A 26,279-nucleotide genomic window follows, 5' to 3' on the forward strand; every position below is an offset into this window, starting at 1 on the left:
TGGCCCGGGAGGGATGTGGCAGGGGAGCAGCATTTTATCATTTTTTTTCTGCACACGTGCTATTGGAGGTGCCGATCGGAGCTACAGGATTTCGGGCGTGTTAAGCCCCACCCACAGGCTTGTGCAGCGCGATTCAGAATCGCTGATATTTTTTCAGGCAGAGTGCGTCTGGAGGTGCCTTAGAACGGGTCTAAAAGTCGGATCTGAAACATTCCCAGTTTTAAGTCCGTCCAGCACTTAGAATCAAAATGGCAAAATAGCTCTCACTATTTCATTTCTCTGTGGTCTTTGAATCCATTAATCCTTATTTTCCTATCCCTCTTTTATTGTATAAATGTTCAAGGGGCTATGTTACAATCCTTCGCCCACATTTGGTTGTGCACAAATGAATTAATTCTCTGAGCTCATCCTATCACGTGTTTGCTGTGAGCTTACTAATAGAAATTGGATTATACCAAAACTTGAGGGGTTTGGGAAACACACCACCATTTAGAAAAGGGAAATCAAAACAGATTTCTGTTCATGGATGGGCAGCGAGAGGAGAAATCAGGGTTGTTTACATTAAACACCCTCTTGTCTGTAACGATGCTGAGAAAAATCCTCAATAAAAATCATTTGTTCAAGTGTAAAAGATTTAAGACTAAGATCAGTTCAGTATGGCGGTGATTATTTAAGATCTTCTCCAATTTCTCATGCAATGGTTTTGATTTTCTTAATACTAATTTCAAAGACAGTTCATTGCGCTTATCTCGGGGTGAGTTCTTTTATTAAAAAGTGTTCATCGTGAGAATGTGGGTGAAGCCAGTATTCATTGTGTGTTTATAAATACCTTTGAGCAATGATGGTTGGCAAACTTTTTGAACCACGTTCCATGTGGTGTAGGTATACTTGCAACTGCTGCTATTCAGGATGCTACATGGTCTTGATCCTGTGCTGATGAAGCGTGAAGGATCAAATAATATTAGATTCATACAGGGAGCTTAGTTTAATCATTACTTTGGGTAAACTCACAGTGAAACTCACAGAGGACAAAACAAGCCGCAAACACAGCATTGTCAACTCACAGCAAATGTGAATTTGCTGATAAGAAATGCACACACCTAAACAAAAGCCGACTCCATTGTCCTTATTACCATGCAACCGCTAATGCCAGTTCCAATAAGTAAACCACAAACTGATAAATTAAACACAAAGCTCCATGTTTTATTCCCCTGCCAGACAAACTTGACTGAGCAACATTGCCCAACATGAGCTGGCCAGAGAGGAGCAGGACCACACCTGAGCTGAGGATGAGGTGGGGGCAAGAGACAAAAGCGAGAACCCTCAGCAAATCTAGCAATGATACTAGCCTCACGTGGGTTATGCTTCTGCTATCCTTGTGCCCCTGTCAGCTTGCTTCCCTCACAGTTCAATCAGTTGACCAGCCTGGCCTATCTTCTTGGTCTCTGGAGCCAACAGACTCGAGCAGTTCCGAGGACAATATATCAGAGATTAGCATTAAAGAGTTGTCACAATTGTCACCTGCACCCTTTCCCAGTGCAGTGCACCTCGGTGGGTACAATGAGTGGGCAGACCTTTTGGTTCCACACTGGTGAGCACCTCACTGCTGATGATCCACTGCAGGTGGACACAGGGGCGTCCCAGGGATCCGGCACTCAGAAGGATGCTGGACCCCAGGATTCTGCTGAGCCCTGGTCAGATGACATGTTCCTGGGTCCGATTGTTCCACAGTAGTTAGAGCTGCAAAGGCAGAGTTGTGAATGTCAGGAAGGGATGTCAGCAGCCTATCTTGGACTGCAAGACCAAGTGCAGGAGTGGCATCACCTTCAGTCCGAAGAGATGGCGCGGGCAGTCGGAGGCAACAAGGCCAACACTGTAAGGGTAGAGTCTGCAGTAGAGATCTTGATGCAGGGCAGTGCACTCCATGGCAGGGTATGTCCATGCAATGGTTCAGGGCATGCACTCCATGGTTGAGAGCATGAACTGCATGGCGCAGGAACTTGTGGGCATCTACAGGGAAGAGGGTCATCTGAATCTCAGCCCAGGGCCTTCCAACCAGGAGACCCCAAAGTGTCCATCCCATCTGACTGCTCCCTTTCTTGGCGTTGAAGCATCTCCATTCCTGTACACCAAAGAGGGTCCTATTTCAATGCCTGCGCTGCCCAAAGGTAGTCCTGGACCCTCAAGATCTCAGCCCTCCAGGGGACATCCATCAAGGTCATCTTAGGCAACAGGAAGTGGCAGACAGCATCTGTGGATCCTAGGACTATACCTAGACTTAGTGGTAGAGTTAGAAAGGAAAATAAATTATATTTACAGAGTGGGCATGGTAAGATAGGAAGCACTGATGTCACCACCATTTTATGTATTAAAATCAAAGTTATGCGTCCTTCTACTGCCTCCCCGTTGTCAGTTTATTGCCACATGCACTGCCAACCTTCACATCTAGGCTGGATGCCTAACCAAAGAGCATCCTCCATCACCTCTCAGAAAGGATGTCAGCTCAATGGTTGTCCTTCCCTCACGCAGTCACAACAAAGTGATACTGGTGTGATCCTGATGAAGAGGAACCCCACCCATCCCACCCTCCCTGATACAATTATTTGTGGTGCTCTGGGAGATGCCACAGGGCTCACCCGTGCAGCCCTGAAAGGAGCTACTAGCATAGAGGTTGAAGGTGGATGTCACCTTCAGGGCGACCAGCAGTAGGTGAGCTCCAAGCCCTGTGGAGCCAACTCCTGCATAACCAGTGATAGGTGATCGATCATCTCCCAGGACACCTGCAGTCTCCGCCTGAACTGGGTTTCGGACAGGTAACACATCTACTACCGTCATGTGACCCGTGCCCAGTACTATCACCTCCGAGTGACCTCCCTGTGTGGTGCAGCCTCTGGCTGCTGAGCAGGCCCTGCCACCCCTTCCTCCTCAGGCTGCCACTCCTGTCTTACATGCAATTGCACATTGATGTTGGTGCCATCTCTCCAGCCCTGTGGCTATAAGGATCACCACCAACTCAACTGGCCCTGTGCCAGTATAAATCCAAAAACTGAAAGACAGGAAACAGAATCATTCGTGGCCATTCCCATTCCCTGTGAGGATCTTCCCACTGAACTCCACTCCCTTACTCCCACCCACAATGACCTTAAACCCACACTAAGCTTTCCCAATACCACGTGATGGACGGGCGTTTATCTCAGAGACCCTTAGTGGCCCTCAGAACTCCAAGGGATGAGGACTCAATGCACATGCGTTAACTGCTTGGTTCTATGCACAGACACCGGGGTGGGTAAGGGATAGGGAGAGGGATGCCTGCTGAACTCTGTAAACTTTGCCCCTTGCATTGGGTGCAGAGCCTCTGTTAGCTCTCTCAGCAAATGCAGGGTGGGTGCAAGCCATCGACTTCAACGCATGGGAGGGCTCATCATCGGAAGGGTTAACTTGTGAGTGCCAATCAGCGATAGATTCATCCATCATACTCATGACTAAATGGGTATAATTAACTTGTCCAGGAAGGCTGAAGAATGTTGGTCAGCTGGTGAGTTCTGACCTAGGGAGCTGGAACTGGAGCTGCCTTTTCCTGGGAAGCAAGAGCTAGAAGGTCTTCTTGTGGACTCTGGACTACAATAAGGAGCAGAATCTTTATTACTTGTGTATGTTTTGCTTGGACTTTGAAGAGGAGGAGGGAGAGGGACTGCTCTGGTTTGAGTGCATTGCCTGCTTGCAGGCTTGGGCTGCAAGGCATGATCTGCCTCATTGTTTCCACCAAGAGAAAGGAACAAGTGCTGCAGATGGAACAGCATTTCTTCCTGGGATGCCTGGAACCTAAGGCTACATGCGCTGAAAGGGAATGCCATCTTGGAGGGATAATATTTTGGAGATAAGAACTTCTGACATTGGTGCTCTATGTTGAGGGGTGGATGGCGGGCTGGGGAGGAATCGTTTTTCCACCTATTGGTTGTGTTGAGATAGCCGGAGAGGTAAGGACAAGACTTCATTTTGTAGTAAAGCTCGACCCCTTCAAGGCTGAAATTCTGTCCTCCTCACCCTGGCAGAGGGAATGCAGGGAATGCTTCCACCCACTGGGTGGATTTATCTATCAGCACCAAGTAAGACTTCTTGTTCTGTGACTGTGGGAGCAGTTCAGAAAAGTCTGCCTCTAGGTGTTCCCACAGCCCCTATGGTTGGGGTCGATGCCCCAACCTTCTCCCTGATCCTGCCCTCTCTCAATACCACTCTCTTTGAGAATGAGGAGTGATGCGCGATATAACTCACGAGGCTAGAGGTACTCGGGGAAATAAAGGCTTTTATTGACTACAACAATAGAGTTACCATATATAATACACGATCCCAGACTAAAGGGTCCCAGACAGAGCAGTGACCTTTATACCTCTCCCAGGAGGCGGAGCCCGACTGGGATGTACCATAAGAACTATATTACAGGTAGAACAGCCCAACCCTAACCCCAACAGTAACATGTAGAACAGCCCAACCCTAACCCCAACAGTAACATATATACAGACTCATAGTACTGGCCAGACCCTGGCTCAGCACTACCTGGTGGGAACCAACAATAGTTCACCACAAGGAGCTGAATTTATCTTCATTGTTAGCGGAACAACAGAGGTACAAGTGCTGTGTGAAGGAAAAATAAATGTCAAGTATGTATTGAAGTATCTAATTGCCCAATCATTGGACTATTAATGTACCAGAGGAATGTACGTATTCAAACAGTCGGCGTAAAGTTCAAACAAAGACTTTAGGATATAATTTATCTAGGACATTCATATTGTAGCAAACAAAATGTATTACAGGTCAGAGGGAAGAGAGCAAATGGTCCTCTGCTGTGCACATTGCCACCACATTGAAGCTTTCTAAGCCATTAAATGGCTCAAATCCCACAAGGTTGGTCTACATGTTATTTTGGTAAATTTGCGCAGCAGGAAAAATATACCATGACTGTAGGGTCTATCTGCCCTATTGCGAGACAAACAGGAATACATGACAAAGCTTAAGACGGCATGAGCTGATTCTTGGCTTCCTAGAAGTTAAAGAAACTTCATGTGATGCTAGGATGTGCGAGTCAAACTATTAAGGGCACAGTATCGTTTTTTTGGAAATCTCAAACATTAGATTAACGTGACAATTTCACAATGCTCTCGACAACTTTAAACTTCACAAGCTCTAAAAAAGGCAAAGTTGGGCTATTCTAAAACAATGCTTTTGTCGGTGTCGTTTTACATAAAGAAAGTGTGGTTCAAAATAATTAAGCTGAATTTGGCCAATTCATCTCCTCACCTTCCAGCATTATTAAACTGTACCTTAAGCCTTATAGAACAATTGGAGTATATCAGGTATGTCTCAACTGAAAAATACGGCACAAAATCCTGCTGGTGTTTCTGAATGGGAATATCTAAAAATCAATGGGAGTCTTTTGCAGCTACCAGCAAATAATCAGAATGCAGTGCTCCCTCCAAGCAAATGGGGCTCATTTTCTTCAGTCCAGCTTGATTCCTCTCATGGTTCTTGTTGGTGATTACTTTCCCTACAAATCCTCTGCTGTCTTTTCCTCTCCTATTCCTGCGCGTGTCTTAAAACTGCAAATCTCGCTTCGCGTTGTTCTTTTGCCCCTTGATTTTTAAAAAAATAGCTATCGTGATTCCTACCCCTTTCCCATACTTGTTTTTAGTTTCCCCCCACTACCAGGCCTTCTGCTCGGCCATGGATGCATCCAAATTAAATCATTTTCCCTCTCCTTTTCTTAATCAATTTTATATTATGATCGACTATAATTTATACGATAGATCCCTTGAGTCCCCATTGTAAACCCCCTGTGCCGGCTCCTGTTTTATTACACCTGGCCATCTCTCTCTTCTCGCGGGCATTTTTCCCCCGCGGCTCTACCCTCTCATGGAATCCTCCATCGCGGCTACTCCTCCTCGCTGTAAGCGAGACCCTTCAATCCTTCCTACCCACGTTTTTCCCCAGTGCGGCTCTCTACTCTCGCGGAATCCTCCTTCGCGGCTCTACCCTCTTGTGGAATTCTCCCTCACGGCTCCTCCTGCTCACTGTAAGCGAGACCCATCAATCCCTTCTCTGCATTTTTCCCCGGCGTGGGTTTTATATGCAAACTTCGCTAAAACTTCTTACTTAAGTTTTCTTATCAATTCCATGCCCCGGCAAGCAGTATTACTCTTCTATTTCCTTCAAGGTCACATGGTCAGATTAATCCTCCACATAGTTCTTTAGTACCACAACTTACAGCTAGCCAACAACTAGTGTGGAATCGCTCCCCTAACCATGGGTGATAAAATAAATGTACTCACCAGACTTGGAGCCACATAGTCGCAATGCCAATTATAGGAGGGAAATAAAGCGAGTTGAGCCTTGGAGACTGTGTCAAACTTCAAGAAAAGCTTTTATTCAACATGCAAGAGGGAGAGCTGGACTCTGGCCTGAAATCTCAGGTTGCCTGCAAGTCCTTCTCTGTCTCTTTAAGACCTGGCTGGCTGTAGGGATTCGCATTCTAATCAGTAATCTGCAACTTGATTTTGTGTTTGTTTGCACTGTTTGAGAGCACATTTCCACTCCATCTGACGAAGGAGCAGTGCTCCGAAAGCTTATGGTATTTGCTACCAAATAAACCTGTTGGACTTTAACCTGGTGTTGTGAGACCTCTTACTCTTCGATTTGTACAGGTTAATATACTTTTTCATGTCACAAAGGTTTATATTAGCATATTAATTCCTTGAGTTGGATACAAGATGGTTCTTCCAATCTCGTTATGCAGACTGCATTGTTCAGTACAACTTTGTTAATCAGTCTGTTGGACAGTTCCATTTACTCGATTATAATGTCAAAGCGTTGTATTTGCCCAACTGTTGTACACAATGATGTGTAAATCATTCCCCCCCTCTGCTAGATGACCATGTTTTATAGAAGACTATGCCCTCCCTAGACTATATGGAGCCTGGCTGTCTTAATGCTGTCGTGATAATTCAGAATGATCTCCTGCACATCAGAAATTGATAGCATGCGTTAATCATTATCTGTGGCTGAGCAGGCCTCTAGCTGTCTGCGTTAACCCTTTCCTTCCCTCTGGTGAGGCCTGGCTGTCTGGGCTTGCTCTATGTAGCCCTGCATGTATTACACTGAAATTAAATAAAATATGAACTGACATATAAATTAAAATATAAAAGACACAATCCCTGATATTGCCCTACAACAAACTGTCTTTAAAACAATCAGAATGGTATTATACATTATGATACTTTGCAAAGGAGTTGCAGATCGTGCCTTACGAGCCTGGTGGAGTTCTTCGAAAATGTGATTAAACACATTCATAGAAATCATGGAAACCCTACAGTACAGAAAGAGGCCATTCGGCCCATCGAGTCTGCACCGACCACAATCCCACCCAGGCCCTACCCCCATATCCCAACATATTTTACCCGCTAATCCCTCTAATCTACGCATCCCAGGACACTAAGGGGCAAATTTAGCATGGCCAATCAACCTAACCTGCACATCTTTGGACTGTGGGAGGAAACGGAACACCCGGAGGAAACCCACGCAGACACGAGGAGAACGTGCAAACTCCACACAGATAGTGACCCAAGCCGGGAATCGAACCCAGGTCCCTGGAGCTGTGAAGCAGCAGTGCTAACCACTGTGCTACCGTGCCGCCCATTGACGAAGGGAAAGCGGTAGATGTGGTTTATATGGATTTTAGCAAGGCGTTCGATAAGGTCCCCCATGCCAGGCTTCTCGAAAAAGTGAGAGGGCATGGGATCCAAGGAGCTGCTGCCCTGTGGATCCAGAACTGGCTTGCCCAAAGGAGGCAGAGAGTGGGTATAGATGGGTCTTTTTCTAAATGGAGGTCGGCCACCAGTGGTGTGCCCCAGAAATCTGTTCTGGGACCCTTGCTGTTTGTCATTTTCATAAATGACCTGGATGAGGAAGTGGAGGGATGGATTGGTAAGTTTGCCGATGACACGAAGGTTGGTGGGGTTGTGGATAGTCTGGAGGGATGTCAGAAGTTACAGAGGGACATAGATAGGATGCAAGACTGGGCGGAGAAGTGGCAGATGGACTTCAACCCAGATAAACGTGTAGTGGTCCATTTTGGCAGGTCAAATGGGATGAAGGAGTACAATATAAAGGGAAAGACTCTTAGTACTGTAGAGGATCAGGAGGACCTTGGGGTCCGGGTCCATAGGACTCTAAAATCGGCCCCGCAGGTGGAGGAGGTGGTTAAGAAGGCGTATGGTGTGCTGGCCTTCATCAATCGAGGGATTGAGTTTAGGAGTCCGGGGATAATGATGCAGCTATATAAGACCCTCGTCAGACCCCACTTGGAGTACTGTGCTCAGTTCTGGTCGCTTCATTACAGGAAGGATGTGGAAAAGATAGAAAGGGTGCAGAGGAGATTTACAAGGATGTTGCCTGGATTGAGTGGCATGCCTTATGAGGATAGGCTGAGGGAGCTCGGTCTTTTCTCCTTGGAGAGATGTAGGATGAGAGGAGACTTAATAGAGGTATATAAGATGTTGAGAGGCATAGATTGGGTGGACTCTCAGAGGCTTTTTCCCAGGGTGGAAATGGCTGTTACGAGAGGACACAGGTTTAAGGTGCTGGAGGGTAGGTACAGGGGAAATGTTAGGGGGAAGTTTTTCACACAGAGGGTGGTGGGCGAGTGGAATCGGCTGCCATCAGTGGTGGTGGAGGCAAACTCAATAGGGTCTTTTAAGAGACTCCTGGATGAGTACATGGGACTTAATAGGATGGAGGGTTATAGTTAGGCCTAAAAGGTAGGGATATGTTCGGCACAACTTGTGGGCCGAAGGGCCTGTTTTGAGCTGTAGTTTTTCTATGTTTCTAAAACATTGAATATATTCAAGAGGCGGCTGGATATATCACTTGGGGTGAACGGGATCAAAGGTTATGGGGAAAAAGCAGGATTAGGCTATTGAGTTGGATGATCAGCCATGATCATGATGAAAGGCGGAGCAGGCTATTTCTCAACAATTGGCTAAGGTGGGCTTTCAATTTGTAATGTATAAAAAATGGGTCTCGGGAAGCCATTTTGAGTAAGGACAGGCATAGAGGAAGAAGGGCGGGGCAGAGTCAGAGAGAGATGTGAAGAGAGATGTAAAGAGAAACATTTGATTTGATTTATTATTGTCACATGTATTCGTATATAATGAAAAGTTTCTTGTGTGCTATACAGACAAAGCATACTGTACTGTACTGTACAAAGAGAAGAAAAGGAGAGAGTGCAGAATGTAGTGTTACAGTCATAGCTAGGGTGCAGAGAAAGATCAATTTAATACGAGGTAGGTCGATTCAACAGTCTGATGGTAGCAGGGAAGAAGCTGTTCTTGAGTTGGTTGGTATGTATCCTCAGACGTTTGTATATTTTTCCCGACGGAAGAAGGTGGAAGACAATATGTATGCTGGCTGCTTTTCCGAGGCAGCGGGAAGTCTCGAAGGAGTCAATGAGTGGGAGGCTGGTTTGAGTGATGGACTGGGCTTCATTCACAACCCTTTGTAGTTTCTTGCGGTCTTGGACAGAGCAGGAGCCATACCAAAAGTTGGTGAGAGTCATAGTGGACATACCAAATTTCCTTAATCTTCTGAGAAAGTAGAGGCGTTGGTGGGCTTTCTTAACTACTGTGTTGGCATGGGGGGACCAGGGCAGGTTGTTGGTGATCTGGACACCTACAAATTTGAAGCTCTTGACCATTTCTACATCACCTCCATTGATGTAAATAGGGGCATGCCCTCCTCTTCCTGAAGTCGATGACAATCTCCTTCGTTTTGTTGACATTGAGGGAGAGATTATTGTTGCCGCACCAGTTCACCAGATTCTCTACCTCTTTCCTGTACTCTGTCTCATCATTGTTTGAGATCCAACCCATTATGATGGTGGCATCAGCAAACTTGAAAATTGAGTTGGAGGGGAATTTGGCCACACAGATGTGGGTAGCAAGGGGGAGAGAGAGAGATGTTTACAGGAGGCAGAGGCAGTGAAGAAGAGAAATGGGGAGAGACAGATGTTTATGGAAATGTTGTTCAGAGTTGTCACTTCACAACTTGGTCTGAGAAAGGTGGTGAGAAGTGTGTTTAATCTTTAAAGTTAAGCTTTCTTCTCTTACTGTCAATTACTGCTAATTGCTGTTAATTGATACTTTGATTTTTATCTTTCTGATTTGTTACCTGTTTAATGATCAATAAACTTTCTGAATTCATCATATGAAGTATTCTTTCTTGCCATATGGTTAAGTCTCCAGAATCTGATGTAATTTATGATTGGGGCATGGTTGCAAAAAATCAACCCCGTAAGTCTTAGTTCACGTAAATTAAAACATCTTGTAGCCGTTTATGTTCACAGTTTACGTGAGCTCAAATCCCGCCAATGTGTTCATTGTTTAATGACAGTGATACTAATCTGACTTTTGCAACTTAACTTTGGGCCTACCTGCTTCTCAGGTCTTCTTGGTGCTCACCATTGAAAGCAAGGTGAGAACATAGCAATAATTAAGGGGATTGAAGGCATGACAAGGAAATAACCAAAAAGTACTGAAATTTCACAGCTTCCTTCCTGGCTGATTATGTGAAAGGATTTGCACCGTACTTTCTCCGTGGTTTCAATTGAGATGTCCAGCATTTCAAGTGAGACTTTCAGCCAGGGTCCCCCTGTCCACTCAGGTTGACATTAAGGATCTGAGGGCACTGTTTCAGGGAACAACAGGGAATTTATCCCTCGTAACCTGACCAAGATCTATCCCTCAATCGATATCAAAGAAACACGGTATAAAAGGTATGGATAAAGTAGATGTGGAGCGGATGCTTCCACTGGTGGGGTATTCTAGGACGAGAGCTCATAGTCTTAGGATAAGGGGTAGCAAATTTAAAACAGAGTTGAGGAGAAACTACTTCTCCCAAAGGGTTGTGAATCTGTGGAATTCGCTACCCCAAAGTGCGGTGGATGCTGGGACAGTGAGTAAACTTAAGGAAGAGTGAGACAGATTTTTAATTAGTAATGGGTTGGAGGGTTATGGGGAGAAGGCAGGAAAATGGGGATGAGGAGCATATCAACCATGATCAAATGGCAGAGCAGACTTGATGGGCCGAATGGCCTAATTCTGCTCCTATATCTTATGAACTTATGAAACAGATAAGCTGGTCATTATCCTGCTGCTGTTGGCATGTACACAGTTTGCCTGCAATGTTTTCCACAATAAGGCGTCTTGTCGCACAGTGGTTAGTGTCCCTGCCCCAGATTCAGAAGCTCTGGGTTCAAGTCCCACAGTAAGAAGTCTAACAACACCAGGTTCTTCTTACTGTGTTTACCCCAGTCCAATGCCGGCATCTCCACTTCAAGTCCCACTCCAGGACTTGATGGCCAAGAAAGTTATATTCATATTGCAGCTAAGCAACTGTAGTGCCAACCTGTAAATCCTTTGAACATGTGCCAATGGCAGGCAGTCAGAGTTGGAGAGATTTCTGGTCAGCCAGTTGGATCAGCTCATCCAGTTGATGGAAAAAATTGGAGCCTTTCCCAGCATTATCCATAAATCCAGGCTTCAACATGCATTTAAATGTGCATTTTGCCACATCCGCTCAGATTTCTTTGAGGGGTTGGTTGGCTCATGCAACGTGGATTAGGTTGGTGCCAACACTTAAAGGGTTCAAGTTCTGTTCTACTTGGGGTGGATTAAGGATTTGCCTCCTTGACTTACCCATGGTGGAGAGTGTAGTCTTACGGGTGAACCTATAGATCCTTTGACTTCCTTGATATCAAGAATTTTTCAACTTCTACCTAGCCTCCATTGGTCCTTGGGAAAGAGAGATCCAAACCCGACTGACCACCAGAGAAGAATCATTTTCTCCATCTCTATCCTAAATGGGAGAACGCTTATTTTGAAACTGTCTCCCAGGTCTGAGCCTTCCCCAGAAGAGAAAACATCCTTTCAGCATCTGCCTTGTCAAGTACCATCAGGATCTTCTTATATGCTCCAATAAAATCGCCTCTTCTTCTAAAGTCCAATGAACATAGGCCCAGCCTGACCAACCCTCCTTCGTCAGGCAGCCAGTGGGGCCAGGGAGTGATGGGGGGGTCCATGTGCAAGTGGATCTGGAGCGGGTGAGGGGGTAAGGGGGTCAGTAATGTTGGGGTCCTCTGATGTCCATGGTGGGGGGGGAGGCTGTATCTGGCCCAGGAGGGTTCTGCCAGGAGAGCTGCTTTATTTTTCCCTTTTTCTGCACATGCACAGTTTATGGGCTCCGATGTGAGCTGCTGGGTGTCTGGTGAGTTAAGCCCTGCCCACTGCCTCTTGTGGCCAGAAACAAAGTAGTCCAAAATTTCGGAGACAGTGTGCATAAGATTGGGCGTGAAAACTCGCCTGAAAAACGGATCAGGAACTTTCCCATTTCCAGACTAGCTGGACACTTAGAAAAAAACTCGTAAGATTCCGCCCAAAATGTTTCAATCGTTCAAAACTCAACCAAAACCCCCATACATGCAAACAACTTTGTTTAACATGAATCAACCTAGAGTTTTACCCTTTCTTACACAGAAATACAACATTAAACTTACTTAAATCTATACCTTATTTCTAACATCCAACAATAGGGTCATAGATCATCTCAAATAATCTTTTCTTCCTAACAGATTATAGTTGCGGGTTGGGTCAGGGGTGGGTAGCATAGTCAGAGATATGGATGAGGTGGGTTGAGGGTTTGTCGGCGGGGACTAGAGTCTGGTTGTGAAGGTATTCAGGGGTGGGTGTGAGGGCTTAGTCAGGGATGGTGAGCAGTAGCTTATTATGGGGGGTGCTGAGCAGGTAGTCAGGTGATCCAGTGGGAGATTCTCAGGGAGAGTCAGTAGTAGAATTCCCCAGGAGTTAGAAGTGTTTTTAATCTATTGTTTCACTTGGTGTTTGCTTTGCTTAGAGAGTCGGAACCAACTGAAGTCTCTGATTTAATCAACCCACTGCAGATCGGACGTTTTGGGCCATTAGGTTAGATGACCAAAAGCTTGGTCAAAGAGGATTGTTGGCAGGAGTGGCCTGAAGAACTAAAGTGAGGCGGACAGGTGTTAGGAGGGAATTCCAGAGCTTAGAGCCCAGGGAACTGAAGACACGGTCACAAATGGTGGAGCAAAAATACATAAGAAGCCAGAATTCAAGGAGTGCAGATATCTTCATAGAATCATAGAATCCAATAGTGCAGAAGGAGGCCATTCGGCCCATCGGGTCTGCACCAACCACAATCCCACCCAGGCTCAATCCTCATAACCCCATGCATTTACCCCAGCTAATTCCCCTGACACTAAGGGGCAATTTAGCATGGCCAATCCACCTAACCCACACATCTTTGGACATCTTGGAGGATGTAGAGTTGGAGCAGGTGTACAGTGACGGGGAAAGTGCAGAGATGTCAGTGTCCTATTCACTTCTCAAGTTCAGCATGATACAGCACATGTATCTCTTTATTTTGAAAGAGTTCTTTAATTAGATAAGAATAATAGAAAAACAGAACTCAGAGAAATTTCACAGGTTTATTTAGTATTTCTGTTATATAACATTTTGTTCCAGTTACAACCGGCACAGACACATCTATGCAGTTTTTTGTGCCAAAAAGTGGGGCAGTATAAAATTTCTACAGTGGTACCCACAACCAAGAAAATATAAGATAAAAACATATATAGACTCCTTCCAAAAATGGTTGTGATTGTTTTCTGTACTCACTGATATTTTTTGAATCAAATAATTTGCTGTTAGTGACACAGAAGAATCACAGATTTTGGATTGTCACAAATTTTGGACCAAGTAAACTTTCCTGTTATAATACAGGAACTCTGAAATAAAAAGCATTGATGTTTGACAGTTACAACATGGAAAGAATCAATAAATATCTGTCTATTAAGTGAAGCGCCTCAACCATTAATCTGAATTTCACAAAATTTAGCACTGAGGTATAAAATGTTCATTTCAAGCCCTGGTTTTACATTAAAACAAGTACAGGAGCTGTCTGCTCACGTGTCCTGTTTACACAAGATCAAAGGTGGATATTACCAAACCGACCATACTGATCATATTACACTCATTGCATTAAATATATTTTCATGTATATCATAAATCCTCAACCCTTCATTAAGGCACTAAGATCAGGAGCTACGAAGTTCTGTTTAACATTCGGCATATAGCAAACACAAAAATATTAAAATGTAAAGATATGAAATTCTGCATCAAATTTTCAAATCCCAAGTTTGTCCTGCACCTAGCCACTGCTTCTGTCAATTTGCTATGTACAAACGGTTAGCAAAAACACTTCATGTAAAAGAGTTGATCAATACCTTAGTTTTCAACATAGGATTCCATTTCTATATATTTTTGTTGCAAGCATTTCCTATAGAACTGTTTGGACGACAGAAGTGGCAGCTTAGTCAGTTTGCAATCACTAATGTTTATCTCTCACGTGTTGACTGTACCATTATTCAGAATCAGATCCTCAATTCTATAGTTGTATTTTTGAGCCTTTTCATGGCAATCCTGGATTTAACTCCACATGACATCAAGAAAAGTTTGGAGGCCTCCTTCTGTGCTGTAACAATACTGTGTCTCTGTGATTTCATAATTAGGGGTGAGATTCTCCAGCCTTCCAGCCGTGTGTTTCCTGCCGACGGGAGGTGGCGTGTTGTTTGCTAGCAGCGGGATTCCCGGGATTCCCTGGTCTCGCTGCTGTCAACGGGAATTCCCATTGACGTCAGCCCACGCCGGCAGGGAACCTGGGGGTGCATTGTCGGGGGGGACCGGAGAATCCCGCCAGCATGAGCAGTCAGAGAATTCCAGCCATAATGTTAAATTGTAGACTAATATTTAATTAGCATAAGTGGCAACAATAACTGACACACCTACTATTCAGAAAGTAGCTGAATTATTGTTTAAACCTGTAATGAAAGGCTTAATCCTTGTTTATGGAGACACAAGCACAGAATCATATTTGGTCCATTGACCTAACATTTAATCTCAGGCAGGAATACGGCAATGTGATCTGTGGATCTACTGTGAGTAGCAGCAGACAACTTCAGATGATTTTAATGCAGGGTCTTTATTAGAATGCAATTTGCTGGCTCCCCAATCGAAATGAGAGTGAAGATGACGAGAGAGATTTTCTGGTCTGCCCGTGGCAAGTTTTTCACTTGGAAACCCATTGGTGGCCTCAGCGGGACCAGAGCATCCTGCCGGCGTGAACTGCCGGAAAATTACGGCTGACATGTAACTGCCCCCAGGCGAGTGGAATTTGGTGTCAGGAGGCCATCTCTGAGAACTCTGCGGTATGGTATGGAACCCAGGTAAATGGTCAGGGAAGGGAATCCTTGTCATAGGAGCAGGGTGCAAATTGGGGACAGATTTTCCCCAGGAGTTCCTATGGCAGCTGAAAAACTATTCCTGCTCCTCTTGACCCACAAGTATAATACTTTACTTTGTGGGCCCTTTGCTGGCCTTGGTCTTGGTTCCCAGTAGGTTTCGCCAAGCATCAAAGCCACCAGTGGGGCCTTGTCCAGTCCTCGGGTTAAAATGACAATTTACAAGGGTGCAATCATGATGTAATCAGAGCCTGGTCTGCATGTTTAAAGATAATAGTCTGAAATTTATAAGTGCAGCCAGCCAAATTTGGTTGAACATGGAATTACACGTCTCCTGCTCCATTCTAATGACTCCTCTGCCCCTGGGTGTTAAATCTGAGCCCATTGCATATGTGCTGGTTATTTGGTAGGCAGATTGGAGATCAAAATGCCTGCAATAAATTGTAAAAAAAAGTTCATTTTCAGCTGGTGTTTGAATCTTACTACCAGTCACAGCACAGAATGACATTGGCATTAGAGGCTGTACAGCTGGATCATAAGTCAGCTCATACACTTTGTATAAAAGGTCACAAAGCAGCAAGGTTGGAAGTCAAGGGTCAAGAAAGGTTATAAATTCTAAACAATGCGTTGCTTCTCTACACCAAATAAATGAAAATTTACAGTGACTGAAATTTATTTTCTTCGAACTGTAATAGAAGTTGAATCATGGGTGGAATTCTCCTAAAAGAAAATTCTAAGTGTCAAATTCGTGTAAAAACTGGAGTCATTCCGACTGGTTTTTCTCAGCAGGATTTTCAAAATGAATCTCCCACAATCTGTGCACTGCAGAGTGCCCTAGCGTGAATCACGTGAACAATCAGTGGGCGGGGCCTATTCCCACTGGAGAGGCCGGCAGCATAGCGCTGAGCGGGCCATTGCGCATGCACTGATCTGTCAGCGCCGAGATTGGTGCATGTGCAGTAGCCCTGCACTGCTGGTCTCCCGATCACTGGCCACCTCGCTTGCTAGCCAGCCCCCCGACCCCCGCATCGCTGGTCTTCCGATCCCTTCACCTCCCGATCACTGACCTTCCGGACGTGTCCGGGCTAACCTTGACTGTCTGGCTGGCTCACTTCGATCTCCCTCCCCACCCAGCAGCCCGACCCCACCCCCAATCCCCTCGCAGCCCCAAGCACCCCCGGCAGGAACTTGGCTATCAGTTTCTGCTTAGCGACGCACACATGAGGACAACCTCAACCGGGATCTTGGATTCATGTCACACTATCTGTAACCCCCATGACTTGCCTGGGCTTGCAAAATCTCACTAACTGTTCTGGCTGGAGACAATACACATCTCTTTAACCTGTGCTTAACCCTCTCTCCACTCACATTGTCTGTACCTTTAAGACTTGATTACCTGTAAAGACTCGTATTCCAACCATTATTTTGTAAATTGAGTTCCTGTCTTTATATGCCCTGTTTGTGAACAGAACTCCCACTCACCTGATGAAGGAGCAGCGCTCTGAAAGCTTGTGGCTTGTGCTGCCAAATAAACCTGTTGGACTCTAACCTGGTGTTGTAAGACCTCTTACTGTGCTTACCCCAGTCCAACGCTGGCATCTCCACATTATGACTCCAGATCCACAGCAATGTGGTTGATTCTTAAAGGGCCTTAGAAATGGATAATAAATGCTGGCCGAGCCAGTGACACCCACATCCCAAGAATGATTTTCTAGAAATTGGCTTGACGATCTGTTTCAGGACACCTTGGGTGGAATTATACCGGCTTGCCCCACCCATCGATGGGCGCAGCGAGCCGGTAAAATCTCACGAGAGCCGAGAAATCAGGAATGCGCCCGATTTCTTGGCGTTTGCAATTTTCCGAGACCTGGATTTCTGGCACGGGTCAGCCTCTTGCCGGAAATGGGCAAGAGGCTGATTAATTTATTTAAAATTACTTAAATGCTGTTTTACATCCGCTTAGCAAGCCCGGCACTCAATCGTCCGGTCTTGTTTGCCTTTATGGCCTCGTCGGGAGAGGTTCTCTCCAGCAAGGAAAACACTTGCTCCCCATGAATGGAAAACAGTCGTGTTGGCCTCGCCGCTGGAACTGGAGGCCATTGAGGCCCCCTTGGGGAGGTCAAGGATAAGGCAGGGGTGCCCCTTGGGCAGTGCCAGACTAGCAGTGCCACCCTGGCACCGTGGCACTGCCAGCCTGGCACCAGGGCAATACCTACTTGGCACCTTGGCACCATCCAGCGGACAATGTCGGGAGCGGGGCCAATGGGGGCAGTGTTGGGGCAGGGCCAATGGGGGGTTGGAGATAGTGGGGGTGGGGTCAGTGGGGGCAGGGCCATTGGAGTGGGGCCATTGGGGGTGGGTCTGATGGGGGCGGGGCCAATGAGGGCTGAGGAGGCCCGCTGCCACTCTGCCTGCAATTGGTGGGGGAGAGAGGGGGCCCTGCTGCCACTCTGCCTGCGATTGGTGGGGGAGGGAACGGGAGTCGCAATTGGTCTGGATGGTGGGGGCTGTATCTCGGGCCAAGGGCCCCCTGCGATTGCGGTCGGGGGAAGGGGGGGGGGGGAGTTGCTGGTTGAGGCTGCCTGCAGTAGCAGGGGCCTGACGGCTCTCTCTCTGTCTGTCAGATCCCTGCTACTGCTAATGCTCATGAGCAGCATCAGAGGTTTGCACATGTGATACCTCCCTCTACAAGCCGGCTGGCAAATTAGGCTCCAGTGGCTTGAAACCGTCTAGCCCATATTTTCAGTGTCTAAGTGTATAAGATTGGGTGTGAAAACTTGCCCAAAATACGGATCAGGAACTCCCCCATTTTCACGCTTGCTGAACACTTAGAATCAATCGCGTAAAATTTCTCTATCATTTATAATCAAGATTATTTTTTCTAGTTTTGTTTTCTACAAATGGCAGAAAGACAACATGATTTTTTTTCTTCTAAATAAAATCGTTAATCTTGGAAATAAATTACATTTTCCAGCATATGTCAATTTAAAATGAGAATTTGATGCTCGGATTTCAACTGTCTCAGTTTCAGAATCGTGATGAATTCTCACGTCACCAGGGAAGATGTAAGGCTCTGGAGTTCTTTTTGGTTAAAGAAGATCCATTTTTTGAATGGAAAATATTTTCATCTGGAGAAAGAAGTCAATTGAATTTGATAGATATTGCTGATGATCGATGATATTTACCAGAGAAATGTTTTAGACTTCAATCCCAAAACCATTTTGCTAAATTGGAACATGATCTATATTCTTGATGTTGTTTTACATTGTCACATGCTTTACATGCATGTTCATTCCAGAAATCAACCTCCAAAGCTGTGTATTTCTTCCTCCATTTGAAGTAGTGCATGTACAAATCTTCATTACCATCCAGCTTGTGCAGGTAATCCGCAAGCTCTTTAGCTGAGTGGAAGTCATCCACGTGAATGAAAGAATCACCCAGAATGTAATTTTCGTAGTTTTTTCTAGGTGGCCCCAAGACCACTGGCACAGTGCCAGCACGCAGTGGATTGTACACTTTTTCAGTTATGTAATCCTTGTGTATTGCATTCTCGAAGGCAAGGTAGAACTTACAACTGGATATGGTAGGCATAAGTTTGTCACGAGCCAGACGTTTCCCAAAGGCTTGACCATGAGTGCTGATATTAATGTATTTGCGGAATTCATTGTAGTACTTCACTCTGGCAAAATTATTGTTCCAGTGACTTACAACCCAACACACGAGATGGCTCTTAGTAGGCAGTTTAAAATCGAATGGAACTTGGTTTAATTTCAGAGACCCATAAGGCACTTCGATATCTGAATCCCGCCGATATGTCAAGGTCAGGTTGAAGATTTGGTTGAGTCTAGTGTTTTTCGGAGAGAGGCTCGGTGACTCCATATTCAACCAAATCCATTTCTGAAAACTTGGCCGAGGCGTTTTGGGCAGATTGGACAAGTCTCCACTTATGTCTGCGTGATGGAAAAGGACAGCGTGGGATTTGTTATAGAGGCTCCTATCTGCAGTCAAGCGACAGTTACGGATGTTAAACTTTGATTCACAAGAAATGAAGTCAAATCTCTGACTCCAAGGCCAAAACCAAATGAGTACAATAGTTTCACTCTCTTCAGCACCTTTCCCATGGGGGGTTTTCACACTGGTGACTGATGTGGCAGATTCCAATGGAGCATAAATCCAGCTCTTAGATGGTTTGACATACAGCAACAGACAGGCTAAAACACAGCCCAAAATGACAATGGAAATTAACAGGGTGCGGAAAATCCGTAGACTAGATACTGATGTCATAATGTCTCCTGTGAAGAAAAAGATGAAGATTATTAGGATCCTGGGAGCACAGCTCCTCTTCAATTTAAACTGTATCCAGACCCAGAACGTTTGAACACAGATTCCTGAATGGGATGAGGAAGGTTTGTGTTGGAGATATAAGAGAGAAGGTCAAGATAGTGGAAGAGGAACAACCTGAAAATGAGGGTTAAATGTAGGAAAGAAGTGAACAAACAGAATGAAGAAAACAAACAGTGGAAGGATATAATCAAATACAGACAACATAGAGTATGATAATATTGTTAAAATTAAAACATACTAAGGAATAGAAGGAAAGAAAGACTTCCTTTTATAAGATCTTCCATATAGAACTACAGGACAGAATTTAATGTGGGCAATGGGGTTCTTGCCAGTCAACTGGACAACAGCAGCTTTCCCTGTGATCAAGGATCCCTGGGATGGAAATTCTGTGCCCTGAGAGCTCCCAGCTGATCAGAGACCATCCGCTCCCCTTGCTTGGCAGGTCCACCAGTTAATGTTCAATGAGGCAGAATTAATTAATGACCTCATAGGTTACAGTGATCACATCTTGATTGAATTTCACACTCAGTTGGAATGAGGAAGGTGCAGATCTAAGATTAGTGTTTTGAACTTAAATAAAGGCAACTATAACAGTGTGAAGATAGAGCTGGCTGATGTGAACTGGGAATTTTTGTTGAGGTATAGATGAGTAGAGAGGCGGTGGCGGACATTTAGGGAAATACATAAAAGTTTCATAACACTCAGCAAAGATACATTCCAGTCAGAAAGAAGGATTCTAGGAGAAGGACACACATCCTAAAGTTAGCATGAAATTGAAACAAAAATCATACACTTTCAAGAAGATTAGTGGCAGGTCAGAGGATAGGACAGAATATGAATAAATGAATGACTAAAAAAGTAATAAAGAGAGAAAGCTGGCTAGAGGTATAAAAACAGATATTAAAAGTTTCTACAGGTATTTAAAAAGAATAAGGGTCACTAAAGTGTGTGTTCTCTAAAGAGTGAGTCTGGGCTACTAATGGAAATGGAGGAAGCATTGTAGAAGATACAATAACATTCCAGAAATAATTGTAAATCAAGAGATTGAAGAAATGTAGGAACTTAAAACAATTATAGTCACCAGGGAAAGGGTACTGAGAAATTATGAAAACTAGGGCATCAGCTCTCTTTAATAAGACTTAACAATATAAGTGCCAAAGCATGCGCTTGCACATCGACAGATTCCCTCTCTTTCTTTTTCATTTAAGCTTTAGAAAAAGAATGTAATTCAGGGACACATCTTCTTCGATCCAAACTACTGGAAACAAAGTTGAGTACTTTTACATAATAGATCCCACATTCATATTTACACATCATTACAAAGCAAAAATTACTTTTCCATTTTGTTATTATGATACAAGATACCATTCTTCACAGAATCACTGAATCCCTACAGTGCAGAAGGAGGCCATATAGTCCATCAAGTCTGCACTGACCATAATCCCATCCAGGCTCTATTCCCGTAACCTCACATATTTACCCTGCTAATCCCCCTGACACTGGGGTCAATTTCACATGGCCAATCAACCTCTTTGGACTGTGGGAGGAAACCGGAGCACCCGGAGGAATCCCACGCAGACACGGGGAGAATGTGCAAACTCCACACAGACAGTGACCCGAGGTCGGAATTGAACCCGGGTCCCTGGCACTCTGAGTCAGCAGTGCTAACCACTGTGCCACCGTGCCATCCAATGATGAGCCAAATGGCCTAATTCTGCTCCTATATCTTATGGTCTTCGAATGCATCAGATTTTACCTTGATGTATTTGCTATAGACAAACTAATGAAAGTGATCTTTGCCAAATACAATCACTCGCATTTCTTTCTCTATTTGGGTATAACACTGCTGCGTTTCAGTCACTGCCCCTGAAGCATACACCACTAGTGCTTCATTTTGCATTGGACCACTCCCAGGCTGGTTTTTGAAACATCCACAGATATCTTGACTCACTGACAGAGTAATACTTTAACACTGGTGTCTGGGTCAGTGTTCTCTTTAGTTTCTTGGTGATTTGGTTCCCAGTGCCATCCCACATCACAGAATCACAGAATTACAGAATCTCCGCAGTGCAGAAGAGGCCATTCGACCCATCGATTCTGCACCAACTCTCTGACAGAGTATCTTACCCTGGCCTTGTCCCCTGCCCTACTCCATAACCCCACACATTTCCTATGGCTAATCCATCTAAGCCACGATCTTGGGACACTGAAGGGCAATTTAGCATGACCAATCCACTTAACCTGCACATCTTTGGACTGTAAGGAGGAAACCAGAGCACCCGGAGGAAACCCACACAGGCACATGGAGAATGTGCAATCTCTACACAGACAGTCATCCAAGGCTGGAATTGATCCCAGGTCCCTGGAACAGTGAGGCAGCAGTGCTAACCCCCAGGTCTCCCCCCACCCTCTCCGGCTGATCACTCACTGTGCCGGTGTCCCCCCTGCCGATCACCTTCCCTTTTATACACACTGCCCCACCAACCACCCCCCCTTGATTATCGGTGGTAATCACCCCTCCAATCATCCCCCCACTGCAGAGCTCCCCCCACTGCAGAGCTCCCCCCTCTCCCCTTCACCTTCCTACTGCGCAGAGCTTCCCCCCTCTCCCCTTCACCTTCCTACTGCGCAGAGCTTCCCCCCTCTCCCCTTCACCTTCCTACTGCGCAGAGCTTCCCCCCCGCACCCCGCAGGGCTTCCCCCCTTGCCACCCCCCATCATAGACCCATCTCCACTCAGGCTCCACCCCCACTCGGGCCATATCCCCTTGGCACTGCCTCTGACACTGTTATGGTGCCTGTTGGGCAGTGCCAGGATGCCTGGTGGGCTATGCCAGAGTGCAAGGTGGATACTGCCCTGCTGACACTTCCCCATCGGTACTGCCCAGCCATACCCCCGACCACTCGAGGGGGCTTCAATGGCCTCTGATCCTCCCAGTGAGGCTATCACGTCTGGTCTCCGCTAGTGAAGAATAGCTGTGATTCTCACCGGTATGAGGACTGACCGGCGAGGAGATAAGTGCAAGTAAAGCCGGACGATGTCACGTGGGACTCGTTCATGACATCCTAAGCATTAATATTTAAATTGACTTCACGTCCTTTTTGGCCAATCCAGCCGGCAAAACAGTGCCGGTAACTTTGTGTGTGTCGAGAAACCGGGAGCAGACCCGATTTTCCGTTCCATGCACAATCTTACTGGGAAAATCGCCCCCTTAGGGTGCAATCTAATGGGAAAAATCGCCAGTAATTGGCAATGACAAGCTTGTAAATCAGGCAAGAGGTGAAACATCCTGTTCACGCCCGGTTTTTCATGATGTTACCGATCCTGTTTTGCTCTTATTTCAATATTCATTAACTAATTCAAATGTAACTAGTGAAACACAGATGCTATTGGAGGGGGGGATTGGCTGGGGTGGCGATCAGGCTGGTGGGGGCGGTGATCGGATGGGGTGGAATGGGGGTGGCAATTGGCTAGGGATTTGGGCGAGGCGAATGGCTGGAGGAGTTGGGGGGGCTACAATGGCCTCCATTCCCACCAATGAGGCCATCATGTCTGGTCCCCATTAGTGAGGACCATGCACGATCCTCGGCGGTGAGAACCTCGACCGGCGAGCAGTAAGTTCAAGTGAGCCTGGATGATACTGTCCAGACCTCATTAATCATATTTAAATAAGGTCATTAAATATTGAAATCAGCTTCGAAGCTGATTTCGGCGGCAAATCAGTGCCAGTAACATCGTGAGATAAGACCTACCCTCCAAACCAGGCAGCATCCTGGTAAATCTCCTCTGCACTCTTTCCAGCGCTTCCACATCCTTCTTATAGTGAGGTGACCAGAATTGCACACAATATTCCAAATGTGGTCTCACCAAGTCCTGTACAGTTGCAGCATAACCCCACGGCTCTTAAACTCCAACCCCCTGTTAATAAAAGCTAACACACTATAGGCCTTCTTCACAGCTCTAACCACTTGAGTGGCAACCTTTAGAGATCTGTGGATATGGACCCCAAGATCTCTCTGTTCCTCCACAATCTTCAGAACCCTACCTTTGACCCTGTAATCCACATTTAAATTAGTTCTACCAAAATGAATCACCTCACATTTATCAGGGTTAAACTCCATTTGCCATTTTTCAGCCCAGCTTTGCATCCTATCTATGTCTCTTTGCAGCCTACAACAGCCCTCCACCTCATCCACCACTCCACCAATCTTGGTGTCATCAGCAAATTTACTGATCCACCCTTCAGCCCCCTCCTCGAAGTCATTAATAAAAATCACAAAGAGCAGAGAACCAAGCACTGATCCCTGTGGCACTCCGCTAGCAACCTCCCCCAGTCCGAAAATTTTCCATCCACCACCACCCTCTGCCTTCGATCAGATAGCCAGTTACCTATCCAATCTGCCAACTTTCTCTCTATCCCACACCTCCTTACTTTCATCATAAGCCGACCATGGGGGACCTTATCAAACGCCTTACTAAAATCCATGTATATGACATCAACTGCCCTACCTTCATCAACACACTTAGTTATCTCCTCAAAAAATTCAATCAAATTTGTGAGGCACGACTTGCCCTTCACGAATCCGTGCTGACTATCCCGGATTAATCCACATCTTTCTAAATGGTCATAAATCCCATCCCTAAGGACCTTTTCCATCAATTTACCAACCACGGAAGTAAGACTAACCAGTCTATAATTACCAGGGTCATTTCTATTCCCTTTCTTAAACAGAGGAACAACATTCGCCACTCTCCAGTCCTCTGGCAACATCCCCGTGGACAGTGAGGACCCAAAGATCAAAGCCAAAGGCTCGGCCATCTCATCCCTTGCCTCCCAAAGAATCCTAGGATATATTTCATCAGGCCCAGTGGACTTATCGACCTTCAGTTTATTCAAAACTGCCAGTACATCCTCCCTCCGAACATCTATTTCCTCCAGCCTATTAGCCTGTACGACCTTCTCTTCCTCAAAAACATGGCCCCTCTCCTTCATCACATCGCCTATCTCTACTGACTCCATACACAAGTTCCCACTACTGTCCTTGACCGGCCCTAACCTCACCCTGGTCATTCTTTTATTCCTCACATAAGAGTAAAAAGCCTTGGGGTTTTCCTTGATCCGACCCGCCAAGGACTTCTCATGTCCCCTTCTAGCTCTCCTAAGCCCCTTTTTCAGCTCATTCCTTGCTAACTTGTAAAGCTCAATCGAGCCATCTGAACCTTGTTTCCTCATCCCTACATAAGCTTCCCTCTTCCTTTTCACAAGACATTCCACCTCTTTCGTGAACCATGGTTCCCTCACTCGGCCATTTCCTCCCTGCCTGACAGGGACATACCTCTCAAGGACACACAGTATTTGTTCCTTGAAAAAGTTCCACTTTTCATTAGTGCCTTTCCCTGGCAGTTTCTGTTCCCATCTTATGCCCCCTAATTCTTGCCTAATCGCATCATAATTACCTCTCCCCCACTTGTAAACCTTGCTCTGCCGTACGGCCCTATCCCTCCCCATTGCAATAACAAAAGACACCGAATTGTGGTCACTATCTCCAAAGTGCTCTCCCACAACCAAATCTAACACTTGGCCCGGTTCATTTCCCAGTACCAAATCCAATGTGGCCTCACCTCTTGTCGGCCTATCCACATATTGTGTCAGGAAACCCTCCTGCACACACTGCACAAAAGCTGCCCCATCCGAACTATTTGACCTACAAAGGTTCCAATCAATATTTGGAAAGTTAAAGTCCCCCATGACAACTACCCTGTGACCCCCACACATATCCATAATCTGCTTAGCAATTTCTTCCTCCACATCTCTATTACTATTTGGGGGCCTATAGTAAACTCCTAACAATGTGACCGCTCCTTTCCTATTTCTAACTTCAGCCCATAATACCTCAGTGTGCAGATCCCCCTCGAAGTGCCTTTCCACAGCTGTTAGACTATCCTTGATTAACAATGCCACTCCTCCACCTCTTTTACCAGCTTCCCTACACTTACTGAAACATCTATACCCCGGAACCCCTGAATCTCTTTGCTCTGTAACTCTCCCCAATGCCCTACCATTAACTGGGTAATTCCTGCCCTGGTTCAATCTACCAAAATGCATCACCTCGCATTTATCTAAATTAAACTTCATCCAACAGTCCCTTCATCCAAGTCATTTATACATAATTTGTAAAACGTTGCAATCCCCACACTGATCCCTGTGGCACACCACTTGTCATATTCTGCCAACCACAGAAAGATCCATTCATGCCAACTCTCTGGGGAGAATTTTCCCATCCTGCCCGCCATGGGAATTGTAGCGGGTGGGGAGATGGGGGTGAACCATGCAAAGGTTCATTGACCTCGGGTGGGATTTTCCAGTTTTGGGGCAAGCACAGCCAGAAAATCCCGCCATCTGTTTCCTGTTAGTCAGCCAATCTTCAATCCATGCCAATATGTTACCCCCTACACCATGAGCTTTTATTTTCTGCAATAACCTTTGATGTGGCACCTTGTCAAATGCCTTCTGAAAATCTAAGTACAGTGCATCTACTGATTCTCCTTTATCCACAGAATA

General features: G+C 45.6%; 2 protein-coding genes across 3 annotated transcripts in view; both read right to left on the bottom strand.

Moving 5' to 3' along the window:
- LOC144493561 (4-galactosyl-N-acetylglucosaminide 3-alpha-L-fucosyltransferase 9-like) overlaps nucleotides 1-26,279 on the bottom strand; it is a 185,975-nt gene that overhangs the window by 129,120 nt on the left and 30,576 nt on the right. The gene's annotated exons all lie outside the window — the stretch shown is intronic.
- Nucleotides 17,700-26,279, bottom strand: part of LOC144493560 (4-galactosyl-N-acetylglucosaminide 3-alpha-L-fucosyltransferase 9-like) — a 39,186-nt gene continuing 30,606 nt past the window's right edge. For both annotated transcript variants that reach the window (XM_078212652.1, XM_078212653.1), the window contains exon 2: nucleotides 17,700-19,665. In XM_078212652.1, the coding sequence (XP_078068778.1) occupies nucleotides 18,578-19,657 (1,080 nt within the window). In that variant the 5' untranslated portion in view covers nucleotides 19,658-19,665 and the 3' untranslated portion in view covers nucleotides 17,700-18,577. The remainder of the gene's footprint in view (nucleotides 19,666-26,279) is intronic.

The sequence above is a fragment of the Mustelus asterias genome, chromosome 5, assembly GCF_964213995.1.
Source record: "Mustelus asterias chromosome 5, sMusAst1.hap1.1, whole genome shotgun sequence".
In the NCBI taxonomy this organism is placed as follows: Eukaryota; Metazoa; Chordata; class Chondrichthyes; order Carcharhiniformes; family Triakidae; genus Mustelus; species Mustelus asterias.